Source organism: Bactrocera latifrons, unplaced genomic scaffold (assembly GCF_001853355.1).
Source record: "Bactrocera latifrons isolate USDA-ARS-PBARC rearing strain unplaced genomic scaffold, ASM185335v1 scaffold_7, whole genome shotgun sequence".
Lineage (NCBI taxonomy): Eukaryota > Metazoa > Arthropoda > Insecta > Diptera > Tephritidae > Bactrocera > Bactrocera latifrons.
Genome location: NW_017537378.1, coordinates 2,063,329 through 2,089,821, shown reverse-complemented (window position 1 = coordinate 2,089,821; position 26,493 = coordinate 2,063,329). Strand labels below are relative to the sequence as shown.

The window sequence follows — 26,493 nt, the reverse complement described above, 5'->3', positions numbered from 1 at the left end:
AACCTAATTTTTCACCGAAAATATCGGTAAATCTCTCAGATATTTTCATGTAAATCAGAGGGCATCATTTTTATACTTACGCAATAAAGTTGCTAATAACCGTATATATCATCATGGTATATTTACATAGTTCAAGCAACTAACTGGCTTCCTTGAAACCCTCTTTTAACAAATCTATTTTCCGTTCCATTTGAGCGCACTTGAGTTGTATGGAATATATTTGAAATATTAGCGCCAACGGACAGCTGTGACCGCAGACCTTCTGTACGGTTCCTGACACCAATAAAAGCGGAACACTTTAAAAGTGACGAAAGTTCATTGTATTGTGCTAATTTATATTGCATGGCTGTACATATTCAAATATGCATATGCGAGTGTAGCCACGTACATTGTATAAGTATGTACATACATATGTGATTTTAAAACTCGAAAACGGTCGAAGAAAAAAATTATGTGAAACAGAATAATAAAATTATAGGTATACATACATACATATATATTTGTATCTGTTTATTAAAAATGTACATCGCGTGCGAGCAGTTCCTAATTGGTTGGGGTTTATTAAAACTGACAAAAACAAATGCAAAACGAATAAAACTCGATGCGGACACTTCCTTCTGACGAAGTAAAATAAGGAAAACTAAAGCTTAAAGTGAAAAGGAAACAAACGTTCACTTGTGTGGTGGCTGGCAACTACTCAACAGGAAAATTTCTGAGTAGCGTAATATTTTTGAGGACATGACATTGGTATAAATAATAAAAGAAAATGTCAATTTCAAAAAATCGATTTTTTTTTCGACAACACCTCTAGAGAATATTGTCCTAAATTTTCAATTTGATTCGAGTAATAGTTTTGAAGATACAGCCTTGAGAATTTGTGCCCTCGAGGCTAGCTGGGCTAAGTGTGTCGTCTTTAAACGCGTTTTTTCTCAAAACTGTGTTTTGAAGTTGGTTGGCAAGATTTCTCGAAAACTATTCAAACGATCTTCATTTAATGTTACACAGTTCTTTGAGATAAATATGATGTCGTTTAAGGCTATTTGAAAAAAATATCTCGAAATTTTCACCTAAATTTTAACTAAAATAGGTATTTTCCACTTTAGATGATCCTGTAAGGCGTTATCCTGTCAACGCGGGCGCATATCATTTCCGAGGGGTCACCGGAAATGCCGTCGCAATTCCCAAGTTAAAAAAATTTTTTTTTTTCGAAAAATTTCAAAACTTCTTTATTAATAGTGTGTGTTTGTAACAATAAAAAATTCTGATAAAATATTCCATTTTTATGAGGGAAAAATTGTTGAAAAAGGCTGTTTTTGCCCGAGAGGCCCATGTAACCCCTTAAAGAACCATTTAATGTTAGTGAAGCATAATATATTACTAATCAAGGGGTAGTAAAGTTATTATTGATAACGCAAATCGTGCCGAATATGTGGCGTTTCGTAAGGGGTAGTTGTTTTTTAACAAATTAAAATCTTTTTACGGCAGATTTATATCGTCATTCTAACTTTATTGTTATTTTTGCATTAATTTTGTTTTATTTTTTGCTTTGTGTTTATAAGCTTGTCGATTTTTGATGCAAACCGTTTTCGTTGCTCTTGCTGCTTCACAATATGCATTCAAATGAGACACACACATGCACATACTTGCAAGCACATGACTTTGCTTCTGCTGGGCTTATTTTGGTCAAAACTTTGTTTACATTTTATGCTTTTTTGCACCAGAAATGTACGTCAGCACACACACACATACAAATGCCTGTCGACTCGTAAATTATGGTGTTTTGTTGGAACGCATTTCTTTTTGGTCTGCAAAACACGTTTCAAGATCGAGGTAACTTCAACGAAACTAAAAATTTTACAAACACTTTTGCAGAAAAGTAAACAAAAGCCTCTGCAAAAATACATACAAACATACATATACTTGATTAAGGTCCAAGCTGCTGCCGCTGCAGCACGTTTATGGCCAAAATAATGCGGCAAGTGTCATTGTTTCAATGCTGCCGTTGCTGTTGTTGCTGTTGTATTGCTTATGTAGCAGTTTTGTGCCCATTGCACGCTTGAAGCTGCTGCTTTTTATTCACTTTTATTCAATTCTGTTATTTGTTTTTGTTTTTTTTTTTACGCGGATGTAAGTATTCTGATGATTTGCACACACACATTTTTCTTAACTTTCCTTGCGAGGCGAGCGCTTGAGTGCCACAAATGGCTTCATTAGCTAAGCTGCAGTTCACTGGAATTCTCGCTATCTACAATGTTGATAGAGAACTATTTCTTATTGCATGTATATGCATGTAGATCTGATTATTATTAATGAGTATTGCTAATAGTTTCGGTTATAACTACTGGAATTTAAATAAGATTTTAACATCAATTGATCAATATTATTGAGGATTTAACTTATATTGAAGATTTGTGTTTATTATAAAGTGCGAAAGGTCCCAAACTCCTTTAAATACTTGATTGATTTTAAGCTCCTACACATCATATTCAGATTCTGTTATTTTCAATATATTTTTACAATACTTTTGAATTTACATAATGAACTGAAAAAACCAAAAATAAACCTGGAAAAGCAGTTGTCGGATTCAAAAAACCAGAACCAATCACCGTATCTGACAACTATTTGTGGAATATTTTCTTCAGCGATTAGATTTTCATTCTTTGACTAGGTCTACAAAATCTATAATGTCTAGTACTCTGCACAGGATATTTTAAGTTTGCCACAAAGTTCGAAATACCGAGAAAAAAACTTCGGGAGACCCTATAAAACATAGTACATTGTGACAAAAAATACCCGGAAATTGTAAATAAAACGGAAAATATTTTATTATTCGATTTTTCAAGTCCTCGATCTACTGAAAATGGGTTCCACGGGGCGCCAATATCAGTTTGGAGGCAAGAAAAAGTCACACGGAGCCAAATCTGGTGAATACAGTGGAAGAACGAAGCATTGATTGCATTTTTAGGTTTAGAATTCTATCACAATCGTACGTTATGTGGAAAACAATCAGCTTTATAAGGAGTCGCGCAAGAACGGCACTAGTCCACCAAAATCATTCGCGATAGAACTGAAGGTCTCTTCCCATCTCCCTTATCTGACAATTTTATAATGTAGAAGAGTTCGAAGTTCATCCAGAACGAGGCAATATTGATCTGAAATTAAGGTCATTCTGATAAAATAGAGTCCGTTCCAAAACAATTTTTACTTTCCCCCTTACACTAACCGTTTAAAGCTTATAAGTAAATCTCCCTAGTCGTAGAGAAATGCTTGATATAATATTTCTTGTAAAACTCATCAATGGGTCAGTCCGTAGCCCATCTCTCTTGTCTGATATTAATTTTAACATTCCCGCTCGCTCTACCAGGCAGTTTAGACATTTACTTTTAAAATTTTCTAGAACAAATTTCGAGTTAAACGAACCATTCCGCCGTATATGTCACGATTTCAATTCTCATTCCAGCACATTTGATCTAACAGATTCACTCTTTACCATTAAAAAAATTATTTTATCTACTCTTAACAAGTAACATTTAAAAATTATAAGCTTTAAATCTAATTCTTAGTTTTGGCTGTTGACATTTTTGTTTCTGTAGCTGAGCAGCTGAAGATCGCAACGCTTAAAACTCGCTTGCCTTTTATGACTCGGCTAATTCCGCTCGTTCGCGGATTGCGCCCCTCGCGTCGGTTGGGCGGGTGGAGGGTAATCGTTGGGTATTATTAATATAATGTTTTTGAGTGAGTTTCCGAAATTTCAAATTGGTTAGAAATTTACTATCAATTTACAAATCTAATGGCAGTTGTTCCATTATCAAAAATGAACTAGTGAAAAATAAGTAGATTTCTCCAATTTGAAAATGATTTACCAACTAGTTATTTTGATATTTGTTTTGATATAAATATTCTTTAAAAGTAATTACTTCAACACATGTTGCACCTGCACATATTAGTACAATTTATGCGTATACAATTTTAAATAAAAAATTTGTTTATTCAAAATTTCGCTTTTTATATACTTTGAAGATATTTTTGATGATCTTACTATTAAATTTTTTTTATTTTTATTCAACATTCTTAAATCACATCGAGTGTGGTTGGTCCAGAATTGAACTAGACATATTTTTGTCGTTATTGAAGTAGTATGGAACTAGTGCACATATCACCAGAACCTGTCAATTGATCGGCCTCATGTTAAAATCCAATTTGCTTGTCCACACTAGCCACACTAACCAGTATGAACCCAAGAAATACTAGTAATGAATTAACCTCTCTCTGTTGACATGACTGCACGTGCCAGATTTTCCAGTAGACCACTATAACTGCTTGCCTAACAAATTCAATAAGCAGTGGTGCCCAGTATTGGCATTTACGCGACCAATAAATAAAGTTATTTCCTTTACGAATTCAATTAATTATGGCGGCGCATGCAAGAGCTGTTTCTGCTGCGTTGAAAATGTTTTATTACAATTCGTAAACTATTATTAAATAAATTATTACTTGAATGCAAGTCGTCTTACTAATTTACAGAAATTTATGCAGATCTCTAGGTCTCTCCCAGCGGTATTTATACTTATTTATAATTACCGTTTTTAATTTATTTTAAAGACAACTAACGGTTAAACCGCAAGCTGATGCTGCTTGCATAAGACAAGCACGAGCGACAGCACAACAAGCTGACAAGCACTGCTATTGTTGCTGTTGTTGTGCACGCGTAATGATGCCCAGCTTTGGTTGATTAACTGCTGTCGCCACTGCGAAGCGTTGGCCAGCGCTGCAGGTGCCCAAGTGTCTGCATACTCAAGTAGATTCGTCACAAAGCGGTAAAAAAGTTGATGCTGTAATTATATATTCGCGATAATTTTTAATAAATATGTGCATTTTCATTAGTTTCCCCGCTCAATGGATCATTATTGGTTGATGAATTGAAGTAAATGCTGTTAGAAGCTGTGCTGATGTTGGATTGAGTTGGTGGCGTTGCGCTGCTCGACGCATCTTCGCTCGTCGCAAGTGCAAATATGCAATATTTTTTACAAGCACGACAGTTCTCCGTCTTTGTTGTGGCGCTTTTTGGTCTTTGATTTATTGTTGCTTGTAAAAAGTACTAAAAGTTTAATTTGTTCACGCTTTAATTGAAACATGAAGCTGACAGTGCGCGAGTTCGTGTCTTAAGTCTTTTGTTTGTAGCTAGCGATGGGCTTCTGAGTTTCTTTCAATGAAATGAAGCGTTGGGTGTGCGATGCAGGGCTTAGATGGCGAATGAAGACTAGAAAATATATTTTTTTTTAGGTTAGAATGTTAAATATGAAAAATAATAGACTTACATTGGGACAAAAAAGCACACGGAAGTTGTAATTAAATTCCCCGGGTAAATGATATTAAAAAAATGTATTTTGCTAAGTTAGTAGGACTGTTCCTAATTACTAGGCCAAATATGAGCGCGATCTGCCAACCAAACTGTTTACAACAGCTGCTTAAGGTAGTCATAAAGATGAAAAAATGACAATTTTCAGTATATCTTTTTTTTATTAAACCGTATTATTTTACAAAAGTAGTAATATGGCATTATTAAAGAATGTGTTAACTTGAAGTCACGGAAAAAAAACTAATTTCCAAAGCTATAGTTGTTTGTGTTGACCCTGTTCCAAAAAAAGGTACTTGCGATGACAACCATAAGTCCTTGGAGATTCATCTAAAATCAAACGGACAAAAAAAATTAGTTTTATAAATAGATAATCCTGGACCTGATCGAATATTTTTTTTTCAAAATTAACAAAATGGCGGCCTCAGGAAATTTTTTTCTAAATTTTTGCGAAAAAATCAATTCGTTGGTCTTAAAAAAATACCCGCCAAAGCCGCTCAAAAATCAAGGTTTTTTTCGATATTCGTGATTTGGGGTATCAGGAATTTGTTCTGGAGAGACAATAATAAGGAGTTCTATTTGTCTATTTAGAGACGTTTGCTTGTGAACATCCGTCGAAAACGGCCGGAATTGTGGAAAACAGTTCATGGATTTTAAAGCCAAAAACGCAATGAGTATCATCGATAAATCTCATTATTCACCAGAAATGTAGTGTACTTTTTTCTTGTTTCCCAAACTGAAATTGCCGCTACGTGGAACCCGTTTTCAGTCAATCGAAGAAATAAAGGCGGAGCTGGAGGCCTTCCCAAAAATCGTTGACATAAGTGTATTATATCTGTTGGGGATTACTTTGAAGACGACAAAATAAATATTGATGAATAATTCAATTCGTTTTATTTACAATTTCCGGGTACTTTTTTATCACAATTTATATATGAATAGACATTTGTTCCATGTTTTTTCATTATTTACATTTCTCCTATGCTTCATTAGTCTTCCAAAGCATTTTTCATTTGATTCGTATATATTCACTGGATATTTTATCTCTATATACTTAACTAAACTTCTGTGTACTTAGATCCGTCTTATAGTTATTTGTATGCATATGCCTTATCTGTTTATTTACTTTAATAATAAATTTAATGGTGTTTTTGGAACGATGCCGCACGCATACATACATGCATATAACCCGATATGGGTTGGCGTTGCTTTTCATAATGCGAGCGAATGTGATTTGTGTGATTTGTTGAATGTTTGAAACCTTGCCAAACGCCCGCTGCATATGCAATGAGCCTTCTGTTTATTTAGCATTCAACTTCGTATGCAGCACATAGCGTCTAATGCCTAACTCTGCCATCAGATCTATGCCGCATTACCGGCTTTTTGTAGGCTAAGCGCGTAATGCGCATAAATTGTTGAATGACCTCATGCACTTGAAAACTTTACAAGATCCATAATAAAAAAAAAATATTTTTTTTTTTTTAATATGTTTAAGGTGTTTGGAATTAAAATTAGTCATAAATGAATTTGTTTGATTAGAAGTTTTTGATATTTTTGTCGTGAAATAATTATGTGATGCGAAAGCATCATTTCACTCACATTTCTTGGACTTTCAAAATCCTGATCGGTTGTATGTGATGTGTTCTCGATTTGGCTGAAGTTGATGCCACTGACACCGAATTTCGGTAGTAAGTTTTAATAATTTCGCGCTCGTTGTTGGATCGTATGGCTTTCCATGATGAAATGGCAAACTTTACACAAGAGAAATGCCATTATATGTATATATGTGGTATATTGAAAACCCCTATGCATCCAGTTTCCTCTTCTATGCGCCAAAGATATCGTCAAGAAACAATTATCATCTCTAGGACAACCAATGGAAACTGTGATGACTATTTTCGAAGCTTTAGCGTTATTTTAAAAACAATCTCTGGACTAAATTATAGTTTACCATTTTCGAAATTAGAGAAAAATAGAAAAATAGTAGTTTACATAACTTAGATAACAGTTCAATAAGTGAAAAAAGTCCTCCTGCCAATCATAGTATTTTTTCATATAATTGCTTTAACAACATCCTCTCTCTCCCCCTTCAACAGAACCGAAACCGCTCGTAACTATCGGCAGCGCAACCGATGTGGAGACAGAAAATTTAGACGAAATCAATTTGAACACAACTACCGAAGAAACACAATCGTCCACAGATCTCTCGGCTATTGCAGGCAATATTGATCCGAACGCAAATCCACTTTGGTCAGATGTAAACAATCCGCCGACGGATTCAATACTTAGTCAAGCAGCCTCATCATTCTCGGCGCTACCGTCGGTGGCATCAAGCGTGCTTTCTACGTTTTCTAAACGTATTTCCGAATATTCAGCCTCCAATAGCCGCGAGCGCACACCAACAAGTGATAACGGCAATTTAGCACCACAATTAGACATACAACCCGCGTATCTGCAGCAGCAACAGTTCCAACCGCAACAAGAGCAACAACAACAACAATATCCATATTACAATATCGCAGCACCGCTTGCACCACCGCCCCTAGACGCTGATCCAGCGGGTGTTGCTTCCACACCATACACAAGTGCGGCAAACAGCGCAGCATCGCCACCGGCAGCACCGAAATTTTATACGCCTACAGAGGTGCCAACTTTACCTACAGCACCTGGTGCAGCAAATCCACCACCTCCAGGAGGGCAGAATACCTATCGCCTGGCAGCGAAGAAAAAGTTGTACGCGCCCATACCTGGATTCTCGGAACAAACTGGTGGTGTTGGTGCTCCAGCGCCGGCAATAAATACCTTGAGCACAGCGGCGCCATTACAGGGCATTCCACCACTTCCACCACAGCCGGCAGTGCCAACTGATCCACTTGGCAACCCACTACAAGCCTATCCATACGAGCCAAATTATACACAAATTGAGTCATACGCGCCTAAGCAGGAGGAGCGCAAAACCGGCGGTCTCTTTTCGAATATTAGCAGTTTAGTGCCAAGTGGCGTGCTTCAGAACATTTCTGGCTTAGTGCAGTCCGCCACAGGCCCCTTTACGCAAGGTACAAACAAATCTGAAGAACCTTCACTGCAGTCGCACTACGGTAATTCGGGGGCGTACCAACAACCACCTGAAGAGCCTGCAACCGTTGGCGGAGCTCAATATTTGGGTGTTAGTGTAGTAGCACCTGCCGCTTCACAGTTTTCCTCCCCACCTGTAGACGGCAGTCATCCTGCCGCTGCATTTTTCGCATCACAACAACAACAACAACACCTGTCTCTTATACACATCTAGATGTGTATAAGAGACAGGTGTAGTAGCACCTGCCGCTTCACAGTTTTCCTCCCCACCTGTAGACGGCAGTCATCCTGCCGCTGCATTTTTCGCATCACAACAACAACAACAACACAGCTCTACTCAAATCCAAGCATCAACAGCTCCACCAACTTCCCAACCATTTGCACCACTTGTGGTCGCATCAACCCAGGCTGCGGCACTACCACCACCTACTGTGGGATTTATATCTGGTCCACCCAAAAGTTCCACGCCGGATTCTAGCAAACTACGTCCATCTGCATCGACAACACCACTGACATTCTTTGATCCTACAAAACAGCCGTCCACACCGGCTTCCTTCTTTGGTGGCCCACAGCAACCAACCGTTAACCCAACGCCAGTACCTTCAACAGATAATTCGAATTTATTAGTTGGTCCAACACCGCCCGTAAATATTGTTGCTCCTCCACCAGTAGCAGCAGTCCCATCAGCAGCTGTTCCCATATTTGATTCAACCCAAAAAGTATTCACGCAATTTCTACCGTCATCATTGGTTGAGTCACCGACTCAACAAAATTTAACACCGACACCAGCGCAGTTGTTCCAACCACCTACTACAACTGGTATACCATTATTCCAACAAGGAACCGTTGGACCAAGTGTTCCCACACAGGTGCCAACAGCTTCAACAGCGGTAAATTTTACTACGCCGCAACCCGTCAACACACTTCCACCACCTCCAGCTTCAGCACCTGTTTCCAACAACCAAACTCCTCTACCTCCAACAGCCGGTGGTACGACTTCATTTCGTTTGCAGAAAGGTACACGACTCTACAAGAGTCCTTTAACCTCCGCTGAGACTGCACCAGTGCAAATACCGACTGGCATAGCTCAGCCCCTTGTTCCTCCTACAAACTTTTACAATCCATTTGGGTCTCCTGCGCCAGTAAATACACCAAGCCCTCTCGCTCCACCACCACTCCCATCTGTAGTACCCAGCTATTTCATCGCTCAACCTGCAGAGTCTAGTGTCGGGCTCTTTGCCGTTGATAAAGCAGAATCCGTTCCTAATAAAAACGTTGTAATTCCGGAATCACAACAATTTTTTGTTAATGCTAATGCGAATCTTGTTAAACCTGAAGAACCACAACTATTCCCTGCTCCCACTACTGCAGCGGACATAATCCCAGAAAGTACTATTACACAGCCTTTAACAGCGGAGGACTTGCGAGCAATAATTCAACAACAAACTATTGAACCGGATATTCTGCCAGCCAACGATTTAGCGACTGAAGACAATTCTGCCACACTTGAACCATCATCTCTAACTAAGAAACAAGGTGAATCGCTGCACGAAACTATAGATCAGCTCTCTTTAAAAGATCAGCCACACCAGAAAAATAAGGAACCAGATTTCCAACTTCCTCAAAGTGTGGCAGCAACCACTGAAGAGGGAAATTCCGAAAGTGTACAAACATCCTCATTATTCAATCGGCAGACTTTCCATCCAGACTACCCACATACTGTGGAACCTAATTTATCTGAGCCGCAAGAGTTACAAATTCAACAAGAAACTCAATCTAAGACTAGCGCATCCATTGAAGAGCATCAGACAGCTGTAAAATCAGACGACTCAATTCAGAAACCTATTCTCGAATCACAGAATCAACAATTTGAGTTGGCTCCAGTTAAAGAAACCGAATTACAAACCGTGAGTTTACCTTTCCAAGAACCTCATCTTACCAACCAGCAAACCTCACTACCCCCACCAACGTCCAACAAACCTCCAGCTGTAAATCCACTACTGCCACCAAATCTGCCGCGCGTCAATCGATCAACAACACAAAGTCAAAACTCCAATCCTTTCCGTAAAAACGTTGAAGCTTCGTCATTTGCCGCGATTGTTCAACCACAAAACGAGGCCCAACCGAAATTAGCAAACTTCTTTGCCGATGCGCTAGGCGTTGCCGGCTCTGGGACAACCGAATTCAATATATTTACGCCGTCACAACAGCCCCCCTCGGCTAGCAAAACTGAGTCACAACTGCCTACCATTTCGACTGCAGATCCAGTGCAAACGCCTGTAGCTCCTGCTATAATTCCCGCTCCTGTAGTTTCTTCTGCGATACCAAGCGCAGCTGGTCTTTTCGGTTTTGTCAAACCGTCACAATCGAACTCCTTTCAAAACGCACCAGCGCAGCAAACTACCGAAATCCCATCACTACCGCCCCTTAGCGGCATAGCGCCACCACCGCTCGAGAGCGAAGCGCCAAGTGCAACCGAGGCGATTCCCCAAACCCCGCTGGGTATTCCTCCACCAATTGGCTTCGATAATATTCTACCACCAAATCCATTCGCATCAACACCATCTGCAAATCAAGTACCAACAGCGCCGCCTCTAGTGAGCGCCGGCATCGATAACGTTTCTGTCGCAGATACGTCTGTTTCTACAGACCTTCAGGCATCTGCTCTTACTGGTGGCAACACTGAAACTCAGCACTCAGAAGTTGTTAATTCATTTTCGAACTATTTCAATCAAACATCAAATCTAACAACCGTTAATAAACAATTACAAGCAGAACAAAAACAGCAGCAATTACCGCAAATTGTGCAACCAGCTGTAATCGTGCCCTCTTTGGCGGATACTAGTTCTTCCTCCGCAAACTTCTTTGATACTTTTGCGCCGCAAGCAACGCAATTGCCAACGGCAATTGACGCCAATTCGTCAGCAACTCAACAGCAGACACTTACCCAATCGAACGAAGACCAACGCTTGCAGAATTTCTTCAACAATCCACCGCAACGCGAAAACAACGCCGGTGTAGGTGATCTCGGCTACGATTTGGTGCATAGTGGTCTGGCCGTGCGCCATTTGGGCTCAGTCACTTCCGTCTCGAATTTGGTAGAGCCGCCCTCATCATCGTGCTCAGAGTTTTCCGAGTTGAATAACAGTAACGCGAGCGCACGTATCTTGCCTGCTGAGTTGCAAAGCAGACGTAACCCTGAGAAAAACATTGTTTTTGCAGAGACAGAGCAAGAAGTGTTGCCAGTAGCTGCTGAAACCAAGCAAGAACTGCCAACAGCAGCGGAACCAATAAAAATCGTCGACACGCCGCTTGAGTCCACTGTCGCAAACTCTGTTAGCGAAGTGCAGTTGGAGAAGCACCACGAAGATTTGATAGAGGAAGTCTTACGTGAACTGAGAATGGCTAACCTGTTGACAGGAGAAAAGGCCGCAGCTTCTGCACCGCCAGTGGCTGTGGTGAGTGTGACTACAAGGTCTTATTTCATTTCATAATCGCAATAAATATTTCTTTCTTGTAGCCCTATTCGCCGGCAGTCAAGCATTGGTTCTACAAACGACCATCTGGCAATAATAAGTTTCTCTGGACACCCTTTAGTCACTATGACTCTGCTTTGTTGGAAATTACCTTAACTATGGGCAGTAAGTCCATAACAAATACAACGAATGGAGTAAGAAATAAAATAACTCTCTCTCTCTCTCTCTTTTACTCTCACAGGCAATGCGCCGAATATTGTCGCCGTCGAGGGTGGACGTTACGATGTCAATATAAGTGAACGCACCAAAACACCTGTCTACTGGGAGAGCACGCCGATTGAGGTCAGACGGTGCTCATGGTTCTATAAGGGCACCGACTCTAAAATGGTGCCATATGAGGAGGCCATAGCCGATCTGCTTGAAAATGAATACAAGCAGGCGGTAGAGAGCGGCGAGTGGCATAAAAAAATCGTGTTGTCTATGAACGAGCAGGTGACATTCCACGGACCCACAGTGATCGTACACTTCCAGCAGCAGCAATCCAGCGATGCCTGCGGTGGAACTACAGTGAGTTAAATTTTTGAAGTAGAGATGATGGAAAAACTTTTAATAATATATTTTCCATATCAACAGCAAACGACGACACGACCTCGTGTGGTGAAACGTGATCTGGAAGAATTCAATATTGAACAGGGCGAGTCACAACGCGTTGATCACTTGCTGCTCATGGTACACGGCATCGGCGATGCATGTGATCTGAAGCTTCGCAGCGTAGATGAAGTTGGTGAGAGAATCAAGCCGCCATTTTTCATTGCATTCTGGAAAATATTTGGCGTTTTCTTAATATTTCTCCTTAGTTGACGACTTTCGCAACATCGCCCAGGCTCTGGTGCAGTCACACTACAAGAATTCAACCGAGATGGGTCTAGTTGGTCGCGTTGAGGTCTTGCCCATTTCATGGCACAGTCACTTGCATTCGGAGGAGATGGGCATTGACGAAAAGCTGCGTTCGATTACCCTGGAGTCAATACCGAAATTACGTAACTTCACCAACAACACATTGCTCGATGTACTCTTCTATACAAGTCCGAAGTATTGTCAGAAAATTATGAACACTGTGGCGGCATCGATGAATGAAGTCTACAACAAGTATCGTGAGCGGCATCCCGATTTTAATGGCGGTGTATCGTTGGCCGGGCATAGCTTGGGTTCGTTGATACTATTCGATTTGCTGTGTCACCAGCAGGCACCAAAAGAGAGTGAAGAGCACAATTTGGTAAGTTTCTTTTTGCCGTTTCGCTCATAAAAATTAGCTGAAAGCAAAAGCAAAGTAACCGAGAAGGCAATCATTGGTCGCATTTATATCTATACCAAACCAATAACATGTATTTGGAAATCCTGCGGAGAACTTTATTTTTGTCTGACGAAATTACAATTTTTAACTGTTTCAAGTCATCAGTTTTGCTTCATAAAAGTAAAAAAAAAGTGCTTTTCTTTCCAGGAAAACCCTGATCAGCTTGGTGGCAGTCCCATGGATGCCAGCAACGATGACGCGAGCGTCACCAGCTATACAATGGGTCCTGCTGGCACTGGCCAACCATTTATACATTATACACAGCTTAACTTTCAACCGAAGAAATTCTTTGCACTGGGTTCGCCTATCGGTAAGTGGCGCATTTAACAAGTTATCATCTTTTTTATTAATGCTCGTTTATTTCTTCGTTAGGCATGTTCGTCACAATCCGCGGCATCGACAAATTGGGTGTAGACTTTCGTCTGCCAACTTGTTCCGGCTTCTACAATATATTCCATCCATTCGATCCGGTTGCCTATCGCATCGAGGCGCTGGTTAATCCAGACTTGAGCGGTGTGCGACCGGTGTTGATACCACATCACAAAGGCCGCAAACGCATGCACTTGGAGTTGAAGGAAACAATGACCCGCGTCGGTGCCGATTTGAAGCAACGCTTTTTGGATACATTCAAGAATACGCTGGAGAGTGTCAGCTTCTTGGGCGGCAGCTCGGCGCGGAGCAGTCGTGAGGCGGAAGAGAGCATGTCCAAGGAAGTGGATGAGGTAGGTGGAGCGAGTTTGGTTGAATATTTTTACTAAATATATACATAAGTATTCTCACAAAGAAATTTTATTTAATCATATCTACAGGTCCTGAACATGCAAATGGACGCAGAGAAACAAAAAAAGTCCAACGCAACCGAAGATCAACCTGGTTCATCGCAGGGCAACACAGATGCGTCGCGAACGCGCTCAGATTCTGTTTCGACATCGCAATCCGATTCCGAAATGGTTGAAATTGATTTCCCGCTTGGAAAATTGAACGACTCCAAACGCATCGATTATGTGCTGCAGGAAGCACCACTCGAATTCATCAACGAATACATATTTGCACTGGGCGCCCATGTCTGCTATTGGTAAGTGACGCCTGTTGCTTCATCAACACTTCTCTTAATATTTTTATGCTTCTCTCATTGCAGGGAATCCGAAGACACGATTCTCTTGGCCGTCAAAGAGATCTACACCGGCCTGGGCATTAGTCCCGACAATCAGGTGCCGCAGCAGACGATGACAATTGAGCGTCCAAGCTCGAGAAATAGCAACCCGCTATCATCTATCAGCGAGAAGCGTTGACTCTTTTGACGTCTTTTAATAATAGAGTGGAGTGATGATTAAATAGTTTAAAGTTAGTCTTATAGATTCAATAATGCAGCGTCATAAATTTACACCCCAAACTATTTCGATATTCGATTTCGTGCTAACAATTGAAAACAAAATTCCATTAAATGCTACTCTTAACCATTTTAGTTTACATTTTCTTTAGTATTTATTCTTGTACAAAGAAGGATACCAAAATTTGTATTAACCCTGTGGCTACCTGCTCCGTCTTCTGTATAAAGCAAATACATCTAATTTAGCTATAATAGTTGTTGTTATATATTAATCGCTTATAAAACTATTTACTGACATGCAAAAACAAAAAAAAAAAAAAACCATACGAAGTAATTTTTTAATTTTATTTTTTTTACTAACATTGTATGTACTTGGAATTAATGCAAATTGAGCTTTGACCCAATAAAGATCATAAATATAAATGTAAAGCTGTTGTTTAATAAGTTCAAAAAGTAAATAAATCATTTCGATTCAATATGCGATTGCTTTGAAAATTTTCGGTATTCCCAAAAGCTTTTTTGTTTTATTTTACTTAAATACTAAATAGAAAATAGTATTGCTTTATGATAACTAAAAAAGTCTTAGCTTCTGTAACTTCTGCATCTTCTTACTCTGCTTTGCGGCTATAAGATTTATTAACAACTGTCTGATTAGTGTTAGAAGCGGAAATTCCTTCACTATTTCGTGCTTTGCCATTCTTTTTATGCTTTTGTACATAGAAATGATTAAGCTTTAATTTATTCTCATCAATAGCAGCTAATTCGGATTGTGATAGTCCGTTAACAATGTTGCCGATTATACTGACCTTTAAAAGAAAAAATATATTTCGAATTTTTGATGAGATACCGAATACCAAAGTAGCAAAAAAGTATTAAAGTCAAGTGAAAATTTATAAGATCGGTCACTTGTTGAACTTTTCTTCTATGTAAAATATTGGTCTTAATAACACTTTTCGTCTTTCTTATTATTTTCTATTGTTCCAGCGCTCCAGTCGTTTTTCGTTTTGTTTCGTCTTTACGTCCGTTTCCATCCATTAGTTTATCTGTCTGTACAATATTCCATCCAGACATCAATCTCCTCTTCGTTCTTTATCCTATGCCTCTCTCCATCATTAGTTAAATATCCTTGCATTCATTCTTTCACCTTACCATCCATCCAACGGCCGTCCAGTTGTTCGCTCATCCGTCCACCTACATACATATCTGCCCGTCAATATATATAAACCTCCATTGTCCGTCTATTTCTTCATCCATGTGTATGTCTGTCCAACTTTTTGAATGCCAGTTCTTCTATATGTTTGATTGCCCGCCCTTCCATTCCTTCGTCCGTGCAATTTTCGAATGCCAGTTCTTCTGCTCGTCGATCTGTGCATCATTATTTGGATTGCCCGTCCATCTATTCATCCTTTCTCGTCAGTCTACGTCTGTCTGTCACTCCATACGTCAATCTATTCACTTATGCTGTAGCTCGAGTAAAAATTGAGATATCATGATGAAACTTGGTACACGTATTTCCCGGCTCCATAAGAAGGTTAAGTTCGAAGATGGGCACAATCGGCCCACTGCCACGCCCACAAAATGACGACAACCGAAAACCTATGAAGTGTCATAACTAAGCCAAAAATAAATATATTAAAGTGAAATTTGGCACAAAGAATCGCATTAAGGAGGGGCATATTTGGACGTAATTTTTTGGTAAAGTGGGCGTGGCCCCTCCTAAATTTTTTGTACATATCTCGGAAACGACTATAGCTATGTCAACCAAACTCTATAGAGTTGTTTCCTTCAGACATTTCCATGTACAGTTCAAAAATGGAAGAAATCGGATAATAACCACACCCACCTCCCATACAAAGGTTATGTTGAAAATCACTAAAAGTGCGTTAACCGACTAACAAAAAACGTGAGAAAAACTAAATTTTACGGAAGAAATGGCAGAAGGAAGCTGCACCCAGGYTTTTTTTTAAATTGAAAATGAGCGTGGCGTCGCCCACTTATGGACCAAAACCCATATCTCAGGAACTACTCAACCGATTKCAATGAAATTCGGTATATAATATTTTCTTAACAGCCTGATGACATGTACGAAATATGGGTGAAGTCGGTTCACAACCACGCCTTCATCCAATATAACGCTATTTTGAATTCCATCTGATGCCTTCTCTGTATAATGTATACATTAGGAACCAATGATGATAGCGGAATAAAACTTTACACAAATGCGGCATTTGAGCTGAGGTATCCCTTGTGGAAAAATTGTCGTGATCGGACTATAACTTTTCAAGGTCCCTGATATCGAACACGAAGAACTCAGTGCCTAACCTMACCTAACCTAATTTTTCACCGAAAATATCGGTAAATCTCTCAGATATTTTCATGTAATTCAGAGGGCATCATTTTTATACTCACGCAATAAAGTTGCTAATAACCGTATATATAGTTAGATATATGGTTATATATACCAAATGATCAGTGTGACGAGTAGAGTTGAAATGTGGATGTCTGTCTATCCGTCCGTGCAAGCTGCAACTTGAGTAAAAATTTAGATATCTTGATGAAACTTGTCATGCGAGAGTATAGAATGTTCAGTGACTCTCGTACTTAGCCCTTCCTTACTTGTTAAGTTACGACTTCTGTTTGCCTACCTTATGACGTATTCTTTTATTAGTCAAAACTGGGATATTCTAAGTGGCCAGAAACGATTCTGCTTTGGTATGAGATATGCAACATCGACATAGTTCAAGCAGAGAAAAAAGAAGAATTCGTTCGAAAGACAAGGTGGAAAAGGACCTAGCTTCGGTACATTGCAATAAATAGAAACGACTGGAACGCTGTTGTTAACTTGGCTTTAACCGCTCGAAAAATGGCGGAATCAAAACACAGCCACACCTGCTTCACCCATAACTATGCTACATACTCCTATTTTGACAATGGCTTTATATGTGGCGATTTTTTCAAAAATTAAATCGAGACTGAGCAGTATCATTTCCTAGCCTTAAGCACAGCCTAGGATCTCCGTGAGCCCGTTTTTTATGTTTAATAAAATCATTGCGATTACTTACATCAATTTTGGACCAATTCTTGACTTCTCCAAAAGCATCTTTTCGCATCGCCAATTTGGCATATGCTTGCAATTGTGTTTGTGGACAAGATTCGATTACACCAATTCTTTCGGCGGCCGCTCTAATATACAAGCAGACATACATAAAGCTTCAAATAAAGCACTAAAATTACGAAAAAATCCTAAAATTACTTGAAAGCATCCGCATGCATGTGCTCAATGTCACTTTCATTCAGATGGCACACGATTTCGCCCATCGAAATTAAATCGTACTCCGAATACGTATCCGGCCCCTTGCCCAGCCACTCGTAACGCACTTTGCTGGCAATCAACTGCATCTGTTCATCATTAAAACCATTGCTCGTGTCGTTGCTCAATGTGTGTACCCCACCGAAGGCCTCCACTATCTCCACACGTGTCATGCTGATGTTGGACAGCTCCATTACACTGATAGCAGGTAGCACCAAACGTATCTTGCCATACACTTCGGCCGGTACATTCTCGACGCCATCGAAAGCCTTCCGAAAGAGTATTAAAATACAGCTATATATATGAGAAGCGCTATATTTGCTTACAATTTTTATAAGGCGCCACACATTTTCACTAGTATTGACCGATATGCTCTCACTGTTGGCCACACCTAGGCAGGGCTCCAAGCTCGCCCAGTCGGTATTAGTAATATCCTTGTCCTGCAGCAAAACTTGACAATCGTAATTCTGGGCATTCAGCAAACACACGTTGCTAAAAACGAGTCCATACAACGCCGCCAAATATTTAAGGCCAAACTGCATTTTGCGGAATTCGTCAGGAGAATATAAAACTTTGTGCATTTTGCCTTCAATTTGCGTTGAGGACATGTATGCTTGACATACATATATATATATATACGTGTAACGGTCCCGCCAATCAAATGTTTGCTTTGAGTGATGCGTCCAATTTTAAGAGTTCATGGGTGATCAAATGAAAATCAATAAAGCTTTGAAAAGTTCATTTGCAAATCGAAATTGAAAAATGTTACGTATACGCCCCGTACCAATTTCACTTCAATTTATTCCCGCTACAAATACTACAAACGTATGTATTGAATGGCCAAACACAGTCTTTTCTTTTAAAGGAAGTTGGACAAAAAATATTGAAAAGTAAATTCCAAAAACGAAGTTCTAAGGCAAACCATACTCATATTATATTAAGTACATCGATAAACGCAAATCCAGCAGGCGAAATGCGACGACAAAGTCTGAAAATCCACATGTGACCGTCGAGAAGCCAGTAGTGACAGATTGGTATGATTTTATTCCGAGACATCAGGTGTAGCATTATGCATCAAAAGCCTTCCACCGGCATGCTGGCGGCCAAAGCGGCCAACGAGCTAAAACACTCGTTCGACATGCTTTTGGACCGTGCAAAAAGCTGTACTGAAACAGAAGGGAACTGAATAAAATAAAATAATTTTGCCGAAAAACCCATTTGAAGAAAGAAGAGGTATTTGATCCCCAAACTGAGGTCTATTTTGAAGCAAAATACAATTCGTACTATAAAAATGGCACCGAAAAGTTGAAAGGTCGTGATTATCGGTATATCATTCTTTAAGGAAACCTTGTTTGATTTAAAGGCGAATTTTACCGAAACCCGCCTTTACCGATTAAAATGTGTTTTACTATGGTAGGCAGGACACTTTTCAATTGTCCTGTTATAGATACGAACTATAAAAATGGATGGAATCGCCAGTGACCTGAAGTCTTTCATATAACTAGCGTCCAACACGCTCTAACCGTGAGGTTTGAATCATTAGGCTCAGAAGTAATATTGGCTGCCTTAGAAACAAAAGTTGGTCTTTCAGTTAGCAAAGTTAATTAGTAATCGTTACCTCCACTTACATATATTTTATTATATTAATAATATTTGCTATAATTTATTAACATAAACATAATTTTTTTATTACATATTACTTAAGCAATATTTATAAGGATTAATTCATTTTCTAATACAATATTTCTTTAACTAGATAAATTTATTTAGATTTTAGACTATGAAAACGTTATTTGCTAAGTCTAAAGTAATTAAGAGTTAATTAGCTTAAGAGTAGTAAAATTAAAAAAATTATAAAAATAAATAAAAAAGCATTAACAATGAATTTGACTAACACACTTTCATACTTTTATACAACCATTCAACAATTTGATCTGGAAGTGATATTTACACATTACATAAACACCGTTAACCCCCTGAATTCAGTAAGAATAGCTTACTCTAATACAAATTACATAACTAGAAATGAAAGATTAGTTAAATTTATTTTTAGCTAAGACCTTAAATGAACTCACTCAGAACAGAATTATAATAGAGTAATTCGTCAAGCACCTCATTTTTAGCGGACACTGATGAGTACTCCAGTTATGGTACTCAAGACCTTTAACTCTCGTTTGGATTATCTAATGGTAGACCATGAACAATACTTTTCACAGAGATTTCGGGGAGTAAAAATTTCATTACAAATCGGTAGACTTTCTACTTGCTTTAAAAAGGCACCATTACAAAATGTTTCCGTGCCAGTGAGACAAAGAAGTGGTGCCCAAAGTGTCAAGAATATTGCTGCCGTTAGCGCATCAATTGAAGAAGACCTAAATCAGTCTCTCACACGTTGTTTTCGAGCGTTGGGCATCTCTGTGACGTCGCTATGGCGAATTTTGCGAAAAAATCCGTGATGATCAAGACCGATTCGGTATTGTGAATGGGAATCGTTACCGCTCAATGATAACCGAAAATTTTTGGACCGAATTGGATGATATGGACTAGGACAATATGTGGTTCCAACAGGACGGCGCCACAAGCCACACAAATGTCACAATCGATTTATTGAAGACCAAGTTAGGTGAGCGTGTTATCTCACGAAATGGCCCAGTTAATTGGACGCTTCGGTCGTACGATTTGACGCCGTTAGGCTATTTCCTGTGGGGCTACGCCAAGTCTGTGATTTATGTCAATAAGCCAGTGACGCTTGATGAACTTCGTACGAATATCGGACACGAAATTGGAGCAGTTTCAGCCGATTTATGCTTGAAAACTGTCGAAAATTTGATTCAACGTCTGGACTTCTGATACAAATCGATTTTGTTTTATTTAAAAAAGTTTTTGTAGCGCCCTTTTTGAAAACCCCGTTACATGTTGATTGGTCAGAATTTTGGATGCTGGATTAGTAAGTTGAATGGAACAGAACTAGTCGTTTTTAGTAGGCAGAAGAGGCTGAAGAGAGTGTTTATTGTTAAGATCTAATAATCGATGAATGATAGCCTCACTATGTAGATGGTATTTGAGAGTTTTCTGTGTATCTTTCAAATAGAGCTGAGAGGCTGCCAACCTTAGACAAATGAAGCTTTGTCATTTAGTTTTCGAAATTTTATCGCGAAACGAATAATTCCACATAAAGCCTTAACCATATTGTAGATTTAATGAATTGCATGCAACTGCGAAACTGTTTTTTTCCATGGATAGCCTCGTTATAATTTTTGACATTACTCCATTCTGAGCACATTTGTTCGCATTTTAGAACTTATCATCCACCATATCGCCAATACCATCCACACTGATGTTCAGCGATAATGGCTTGTCTAGCGACAGCAAAGAGGACGGCGATTTGGTTTGATCGTCGTCGCCGCATAAGCTAAACGAGGGCAAATCTAAGCTCAAGGCGCTCGGGTGCTGGGAGCTATGCAGTTGACTGGTGCTGTGCATAAGATGTGAGAGACTTGAATGTTGTAGGTGATGATGATGATGATGAGGATGATGAGGATGTTGGTGTTGCATTTGATGCAGCTGATTATGATGTAAGGCATCTTGTTGTTGTTGCTGTTGATGTAACAGTTGCATTTGATCATCGTTTTGTTGCTGTTGCTGATGATGTTGTTGATGTTGCTGATGTTGCATTTGATCCAGCGATGGATGTATGACCACACCACAGCCATCCATCGCCGGCCCGGTTTCAAACGACAAACCGTGCCCCAAATGATCCAGTGACGGCTTATCATCCAAAGTCAGCGCCTGGTCCAAGTTTAGAATGCATTCGGCTTTGAAATTATCAATTGTAAATTGATCGACGTTGAGAAATTTCATTTCGTCATAAGTCGAATTCGTTGTTGCATCCAGATCCAGTGAGGTGTTAAGACCCCCGCTTAGCAGGCTCACATGATTACTCAGGCTGTTATGTTGATTGACGTGGCTGCTTTGCGGATCCGTCATATTGCTGTTATTGTTATTATTGTTTGTAATAATTAAGGGAGGTGGCGTGTTCGATTGCGTCAGCGTATGCGACATGCTGGACATTGTACTCGTGGGCGGATAAGTTGACCACTCCATGGAGACGCCGCCACCACGTTCCAGTTGATCGATATTGAGATTGAGAAATATATTTGGTGACATTCGAGACGGTGACAGACAGCCGGCGCCGAACGGTACCTTCGGTTCATTGTCCAACGAATTTGCGGACTGGGGCGGTGTGTCTGGTAACAAGGTGGTGCCTGTGGGTGCAAAGAAATATAGCTGCGAATCTGTAAATTGTGGTTTGCAGGCGACCTCACCTAAGGAGTTGTCCAGCTGTGCGATGGCGTTTTCATCCGCATACGTGGTCTGCGCGCCGATACCATCTTCGGTGTCTGGCAGATTGCCACCCTGCGCATCGCTACCGACCTTCTCCTGCTTGCGCCACTTGGCGCGCCTGTTCTGAAACCAAACTTGTACTCGCGCCTCGGTAAGATCGATGCGCACCGCTAGCTCCTCGCGAAAGAAGACGTCCGGATAGTGGGTACGCTGGAAGGCGCGCTCTAGCTCTAGCAGCTGCAATGAGTTGAATGTGGTTCTGCAATGAAAAGGTAAGACGAGTATGAAAAATAATGGAGAAAGACAAGTAAGAGTCCACAATGTGTTTTTTGCATTTTGTGTTACCTACAGTGTCGTGTTCAACATAAGCACGCAAATTACGCAAAATTAGCTACCCACCACCACAGCGACCACTATACCATAGTTTGGTCATTGGTTGTTGTTCTCATCTATATATATGTAGATTTCGTCGTGTTGTGTTACTGTCAGTTGGTTCAATGTACTTGTTGTGCTTCGCCATAATACTTAGTCAGTCGGTCATTTGGAATTTATTTTTTGAAAATTTTATTTTCCTCGTATTCTTCTTTAAGCTTTTCTTTTTTCTTGACTACATTTGCCATTTCTTCTCACCACCAATATTTTCCTCTAATCCTCATCGGTAATCACTGACAATGAGGAATTGTGAAAATATATACGAAACCTAAACGCCTTCTATGCTCTTCTCTTATGACCATATCTGCCAACTAAGATTTTAGCTTTTGGCATGTTTTCATTCCGTGTGGAAGGAAATGGAGAAAATATGTAACAATTCATCACCGTCGTCAGCGCGAAATCCCTTACACATGATGTAATCATGGATTTCTATATAAGTATGCATGTTTAGTTAGTTCTTTTCGATATCGATTCTATGGATTTGTTTTTATTTGCCATAACTTTTCATATACATACATACATATACATATGAATTTATTTAGCTATTTTGACAGAAAATAATTTATAAAATTAATCCTAAGACATATGTGAATATATTCAAACTCAGATTTGAGTTCAAAAAAAAAAAAAAAAAAAAAAAANAAAAAAAAAAAAAAAAAAAAAAAATAGCTCCCGAATAAATAATAGTGTAAATAATGTGTTTTACAACTTCTAATCAGTGGTATAGTATATAGAAACCTAGTTTACTATATTAAAGGTCAAGTATATTTACCAGATTGCCTAAGCAGGTAAGAGTGTGAAAACTAAGAGCCCTTCGTCTGAATTTCATGCTGTACTTACTGGAGTAGCTATATCTTTAGAAGGAGTGTTCTGTGTGAAGTCAGTCTCCGAAGCAGAGAGGCAAATAAAAAAAGAAATTAGCTTAATGTTTAGAGTTTATTGTCATTTTTTGGATTTATTAAAAAAGTGCAATGTCTGCCAAAGTTCTCATTAACTTTAATCATTATATATTGAATGAACAATACCAAAAGCTCAGTCAGCATCGCGAAGGAACTCTCCGAGCTTTTCAATACCAAACGATTTTTCAGACAAGCCAAATATATCTCTTGTCAGCGCACTCGTAACTTGACTCCCACGTCACTGTTGACAGTCATAACTTTAAAGTCGTAGATAATTTCGTATTAATACCAACAATAATGTCAGCATCGAAATCCAACGCAGGATAACTCTTGCCTACACCTGTTTGCAAGGCTTCGGACTGAAGGAAACAAACCCAAAGTCTACAAGTCACTCATTATTCCCGTTATGCTATATGGCACAGAGCTATGGACGATGACATTTGATGAGACGTGGTTGCGAGTTTTCCAGGGAAAGGTTCTGCGGTGCGATGCAACGATGAGCTATACGAGATATTCGACGACATTAACATAGTTTAGCGAATTAAGAGGTATCGTCTACGTTGGCTAGGTCATATCCTCCGTATGGATAAAAACATTCCAGTTTTGAGAGTATTCGACGCAGTATCCGCCGGGGATATACACAGGAATATGGAGACATCCACTCCGTTGAAAGACCAGGTTTAAAAGGAACTGGCTCCAGTTGGAATCACCGATTGGCGCCAAGCAGCGAAAAGAACGACTGGCGCGCTGTTGTAAAATCGGCTATAAAAGCGTAAGCGGTGTTGACGCACTTGAGGAAAGTTCTCTGAGCGGCATTCACTTGGGAGTGGCCAGAAACGATTCTTTTACATATGGCTCAAGCAGCTCACGACTTCCGGTTTTAGATCAAGTACTATCTGGGTAGCCGAAGAACATCCGTTTGAAGGTGAACTAAAGAAAGCGGCGAAGCACCCTTTCCCACTTTTCTCAGAAACTGACGACGCTTGCAGTTTGAAAAAGATTTTTTTCTTTTTATATTTTATTTCGGACCGTATTTGTAACCGATATTGTTCAATCCGAGCGATTTTAATGAATCCATAAACTCATTGAGTATTCGACCCATACAGCTTAAGCAAAATTTCCATAAAGATACAAAATCTGGTAATAAAAACTAAATGAGTTTAAAAAAACTTAGATGATATACTACGGAATTCAGTTTGGATTTTAACACCGTTGCATCTTAAATATTCAGAACGGAACTTAAACTCGAGAACAACGACCCTACTTCTAAGGATCTGAATAATTCGCTGTGGAATTTGACTTATTATAGGTTCTGCTGCGGTCAGTTGTGTTGAATATTCATTGCAAAAGAAAACTTCTTCAGTTTTTCTTGAATCGTCAGACTTTCGCTAACTGTAATATTACAAACAGAAAAGAAAATATCTACTTATTCGTCTCATTCCGCTAATGGTAGTGCGCAAAATTGTGTCGATAGCTCAGTACTGTTCTTATTGTTTTTGCATTTTTTCTTTCTCTTACATACCTATATCGTCTCTGTTTTCGCTTCATTGTGCTTTTCTCCATAAGAGAATTTAACGATTTATTGGTGTCTTGACGAGCTGTGTTTCATATTCATTATTGTCTAACAACTTTTGTAAGGAAACCTTAAGATACAGGCTCCTGCACTTTCACATTATTTCAATTTTTCTTGTTATAGCATATATTTTCGATCTACATAATTAAATGTGTATATAAAATTCACTTCGCTTTACATAAATATGTATGTAATAGTGCATTTAAGTGGATATATCTGCACGATTTTTTGAATTTTACGCAACATTTTCACATAACGATTTCTTATAAATATAAATTATAGCGAATCAAGAAACCGATATACCATATACTATATGTAGTTCCATAACTTTTTTTTTACAAAAATGCATTTAAATAAAATATTTTGCAACAACACACAAACAATGAGATATGCCCATGCAAACCGTTATGTTGGCATGTTTTCTACGATTTTACGATTTTGGTCTGCTGTATGTCCCACCGACGATGTCACCAAGTAGACTAAATTAGGGGATTGTGTTGGCATGTTCTAAACTTTAGAAGTTCGCTGCGGAAGCCCTAGAAATTTATGTTCTACGACTATTCCGCTCGCCGTTTTTTTCTATTTCTGCCGCTTTTATTTTGAATGGTCTTTTTGTTTCAGCATTTTTAGCATTTCAGCTTTACTATTTATATTGTTATTTTGTTTTTAACACTGCCGTGTTGTTGTTGTGGCGTATTATTCATTTCTAGTATTCGGTGATTAAGTATTGTAAGATCCCCATTGCACTTTCTACAAAATATACATATTTATTATCGTTGCTTATTTTTGTATACGATAGTAAGGTTTTATGGTTGTTGTTATTATTATTATTATCCTCTTTACTTTCTAAGCTATTTACAAACACACATACCTATACACTAAATGACGTATGTGTTAGGTATAAAAACAGTAAAATCGCGGTGTAGTTAGAGGGAGATTTTATATTTTTGACGGATTTTGGTTAGCTACTAGTAATTCGAGCCGGAGAAATATATATTTTTAAAACCGTGTGCGTGTTTGATGGCTTATGATCTCAGAGGTTCATAAAGAGACATATGCTTTCTATTATATTTCTATAGTCTTCTTATAACAGTGATAAATATTAAACTCATAACTAACAAACAGACTCAGAAGTTCATATCGCTTTTAAGGAAAAATATGTATGTATATTCCTTTCAAAATTTCGATTTTTATTCCAAATGACATGTCATTGAAGGCGAGACGCCTACTACAGTGATCTCTGATTCTGTCAATACCATTTTTGTTGTACGATTTTTGTGGCATTTAGCTTCAAAATATATTTCAGGCTTGGCAATTAGCTCTTCATTCATTTTAGATCTGAAA

The 26,493-nt window shown here is 39.0% G+C and overlaps 2 protein-coding genes across 4 annotated transcripts in view; one reads left to right on the top strand and one right to left on the bottom strand.

The window, feature by feature from the left end:
• Nucleotides 1-14,912, top strand: part of LOC108975846 (mucin-17) — a 57,676-nt gene extending 42,764 nt beyond the window's left edge. The window contains exons 2-11 of one of the 2 annotated variants that reach the window (XM_018944602.1): nucleotides 7,453-8,526; nucleotides 8,663-11,889; nucleotides 11,952-12,072; nucleotides 12,149-12,474; nucleotides 12,541-12,691; nucleotides 12,765-13,183; nucleotides 13,409-13,571; nucleotides 13,634-13,983; nucleotides 14,071-14,336; nucleotides 14,400-14,912. In XM_018944602.1, coding sequence (XP_018800147.1) covers nucleotides 7,453-8,526; nucleotides 8,663-11,889; nucleotides 11,952-12,072; nucleotides 12,149-12,474; nucleotides 12,541-12,691; nucleotides 12,765-13,183; nucleotides 13,409-13,571; nucleotides 13,634-13,983; nucleotides 14,071-14,336; nucleotides 14,400-14,553 — 6,251 coding nt within the window. In that variant the 3' untranslated portion in view covers nucleotides 14,554-14,912. Of the gene's footprint in view, nucleotides 1-7,452; nucleotides 8,626-8,662; nucleotides 11,890-11,951; nucleotides 12,073-12,148; nucleotides 12,475-12,540; nucleotides 12,692-12,764; nucleotides 13,184-13,408; nucleotides 13,572-13,633; nucleotides 13,984-14,070; nucleotides 14,337-14,399 lie in introns of both variants that reach the window. The other variant, XM_018944603.1, reaches the window with a different exon arrangement.
• A 5,570-nt stretch (nucleotides 14,913-20,482) lies between these two features.
• Nucleotides 20,483-25,609, bottom strand: LOC108975790 (paired box protein Pax-3-B). Of its 2 annotated transcripts, none has more exons than XM_018944515.1 (3): nucleotides 25,099-25,609; nucleotides 22,227-22,504; nucleotides 20,483-22,166 (listed from the first exon to the last, which is right to left on the bottom strand). In XM_018944515.1, exons 1-3 carry the CDS (start codon nucleotides 25,137-25,139, stop codon nucleotides 21,196-21,198), a joined length of 1,290 nt encoding a protein of 429 aa, XP_018800060.1. In that variant the 5' UTR covers nucleotides 25,140-25,609; the 3' UTR covers nucleotides 20,483-21,195. The 2 variants fall into 2 exon arrangements, with proteins under 2 accessions (XP_018800060.1, XP_018800061.1); XM_018944516.1 differs by lacking the exon at nucleotides 25,099-25,609 and adding an exon at nucleotides 22,595-22,672.
• Nucleotides 25,610-26,493: the final 884 nt, after the last annotated feature.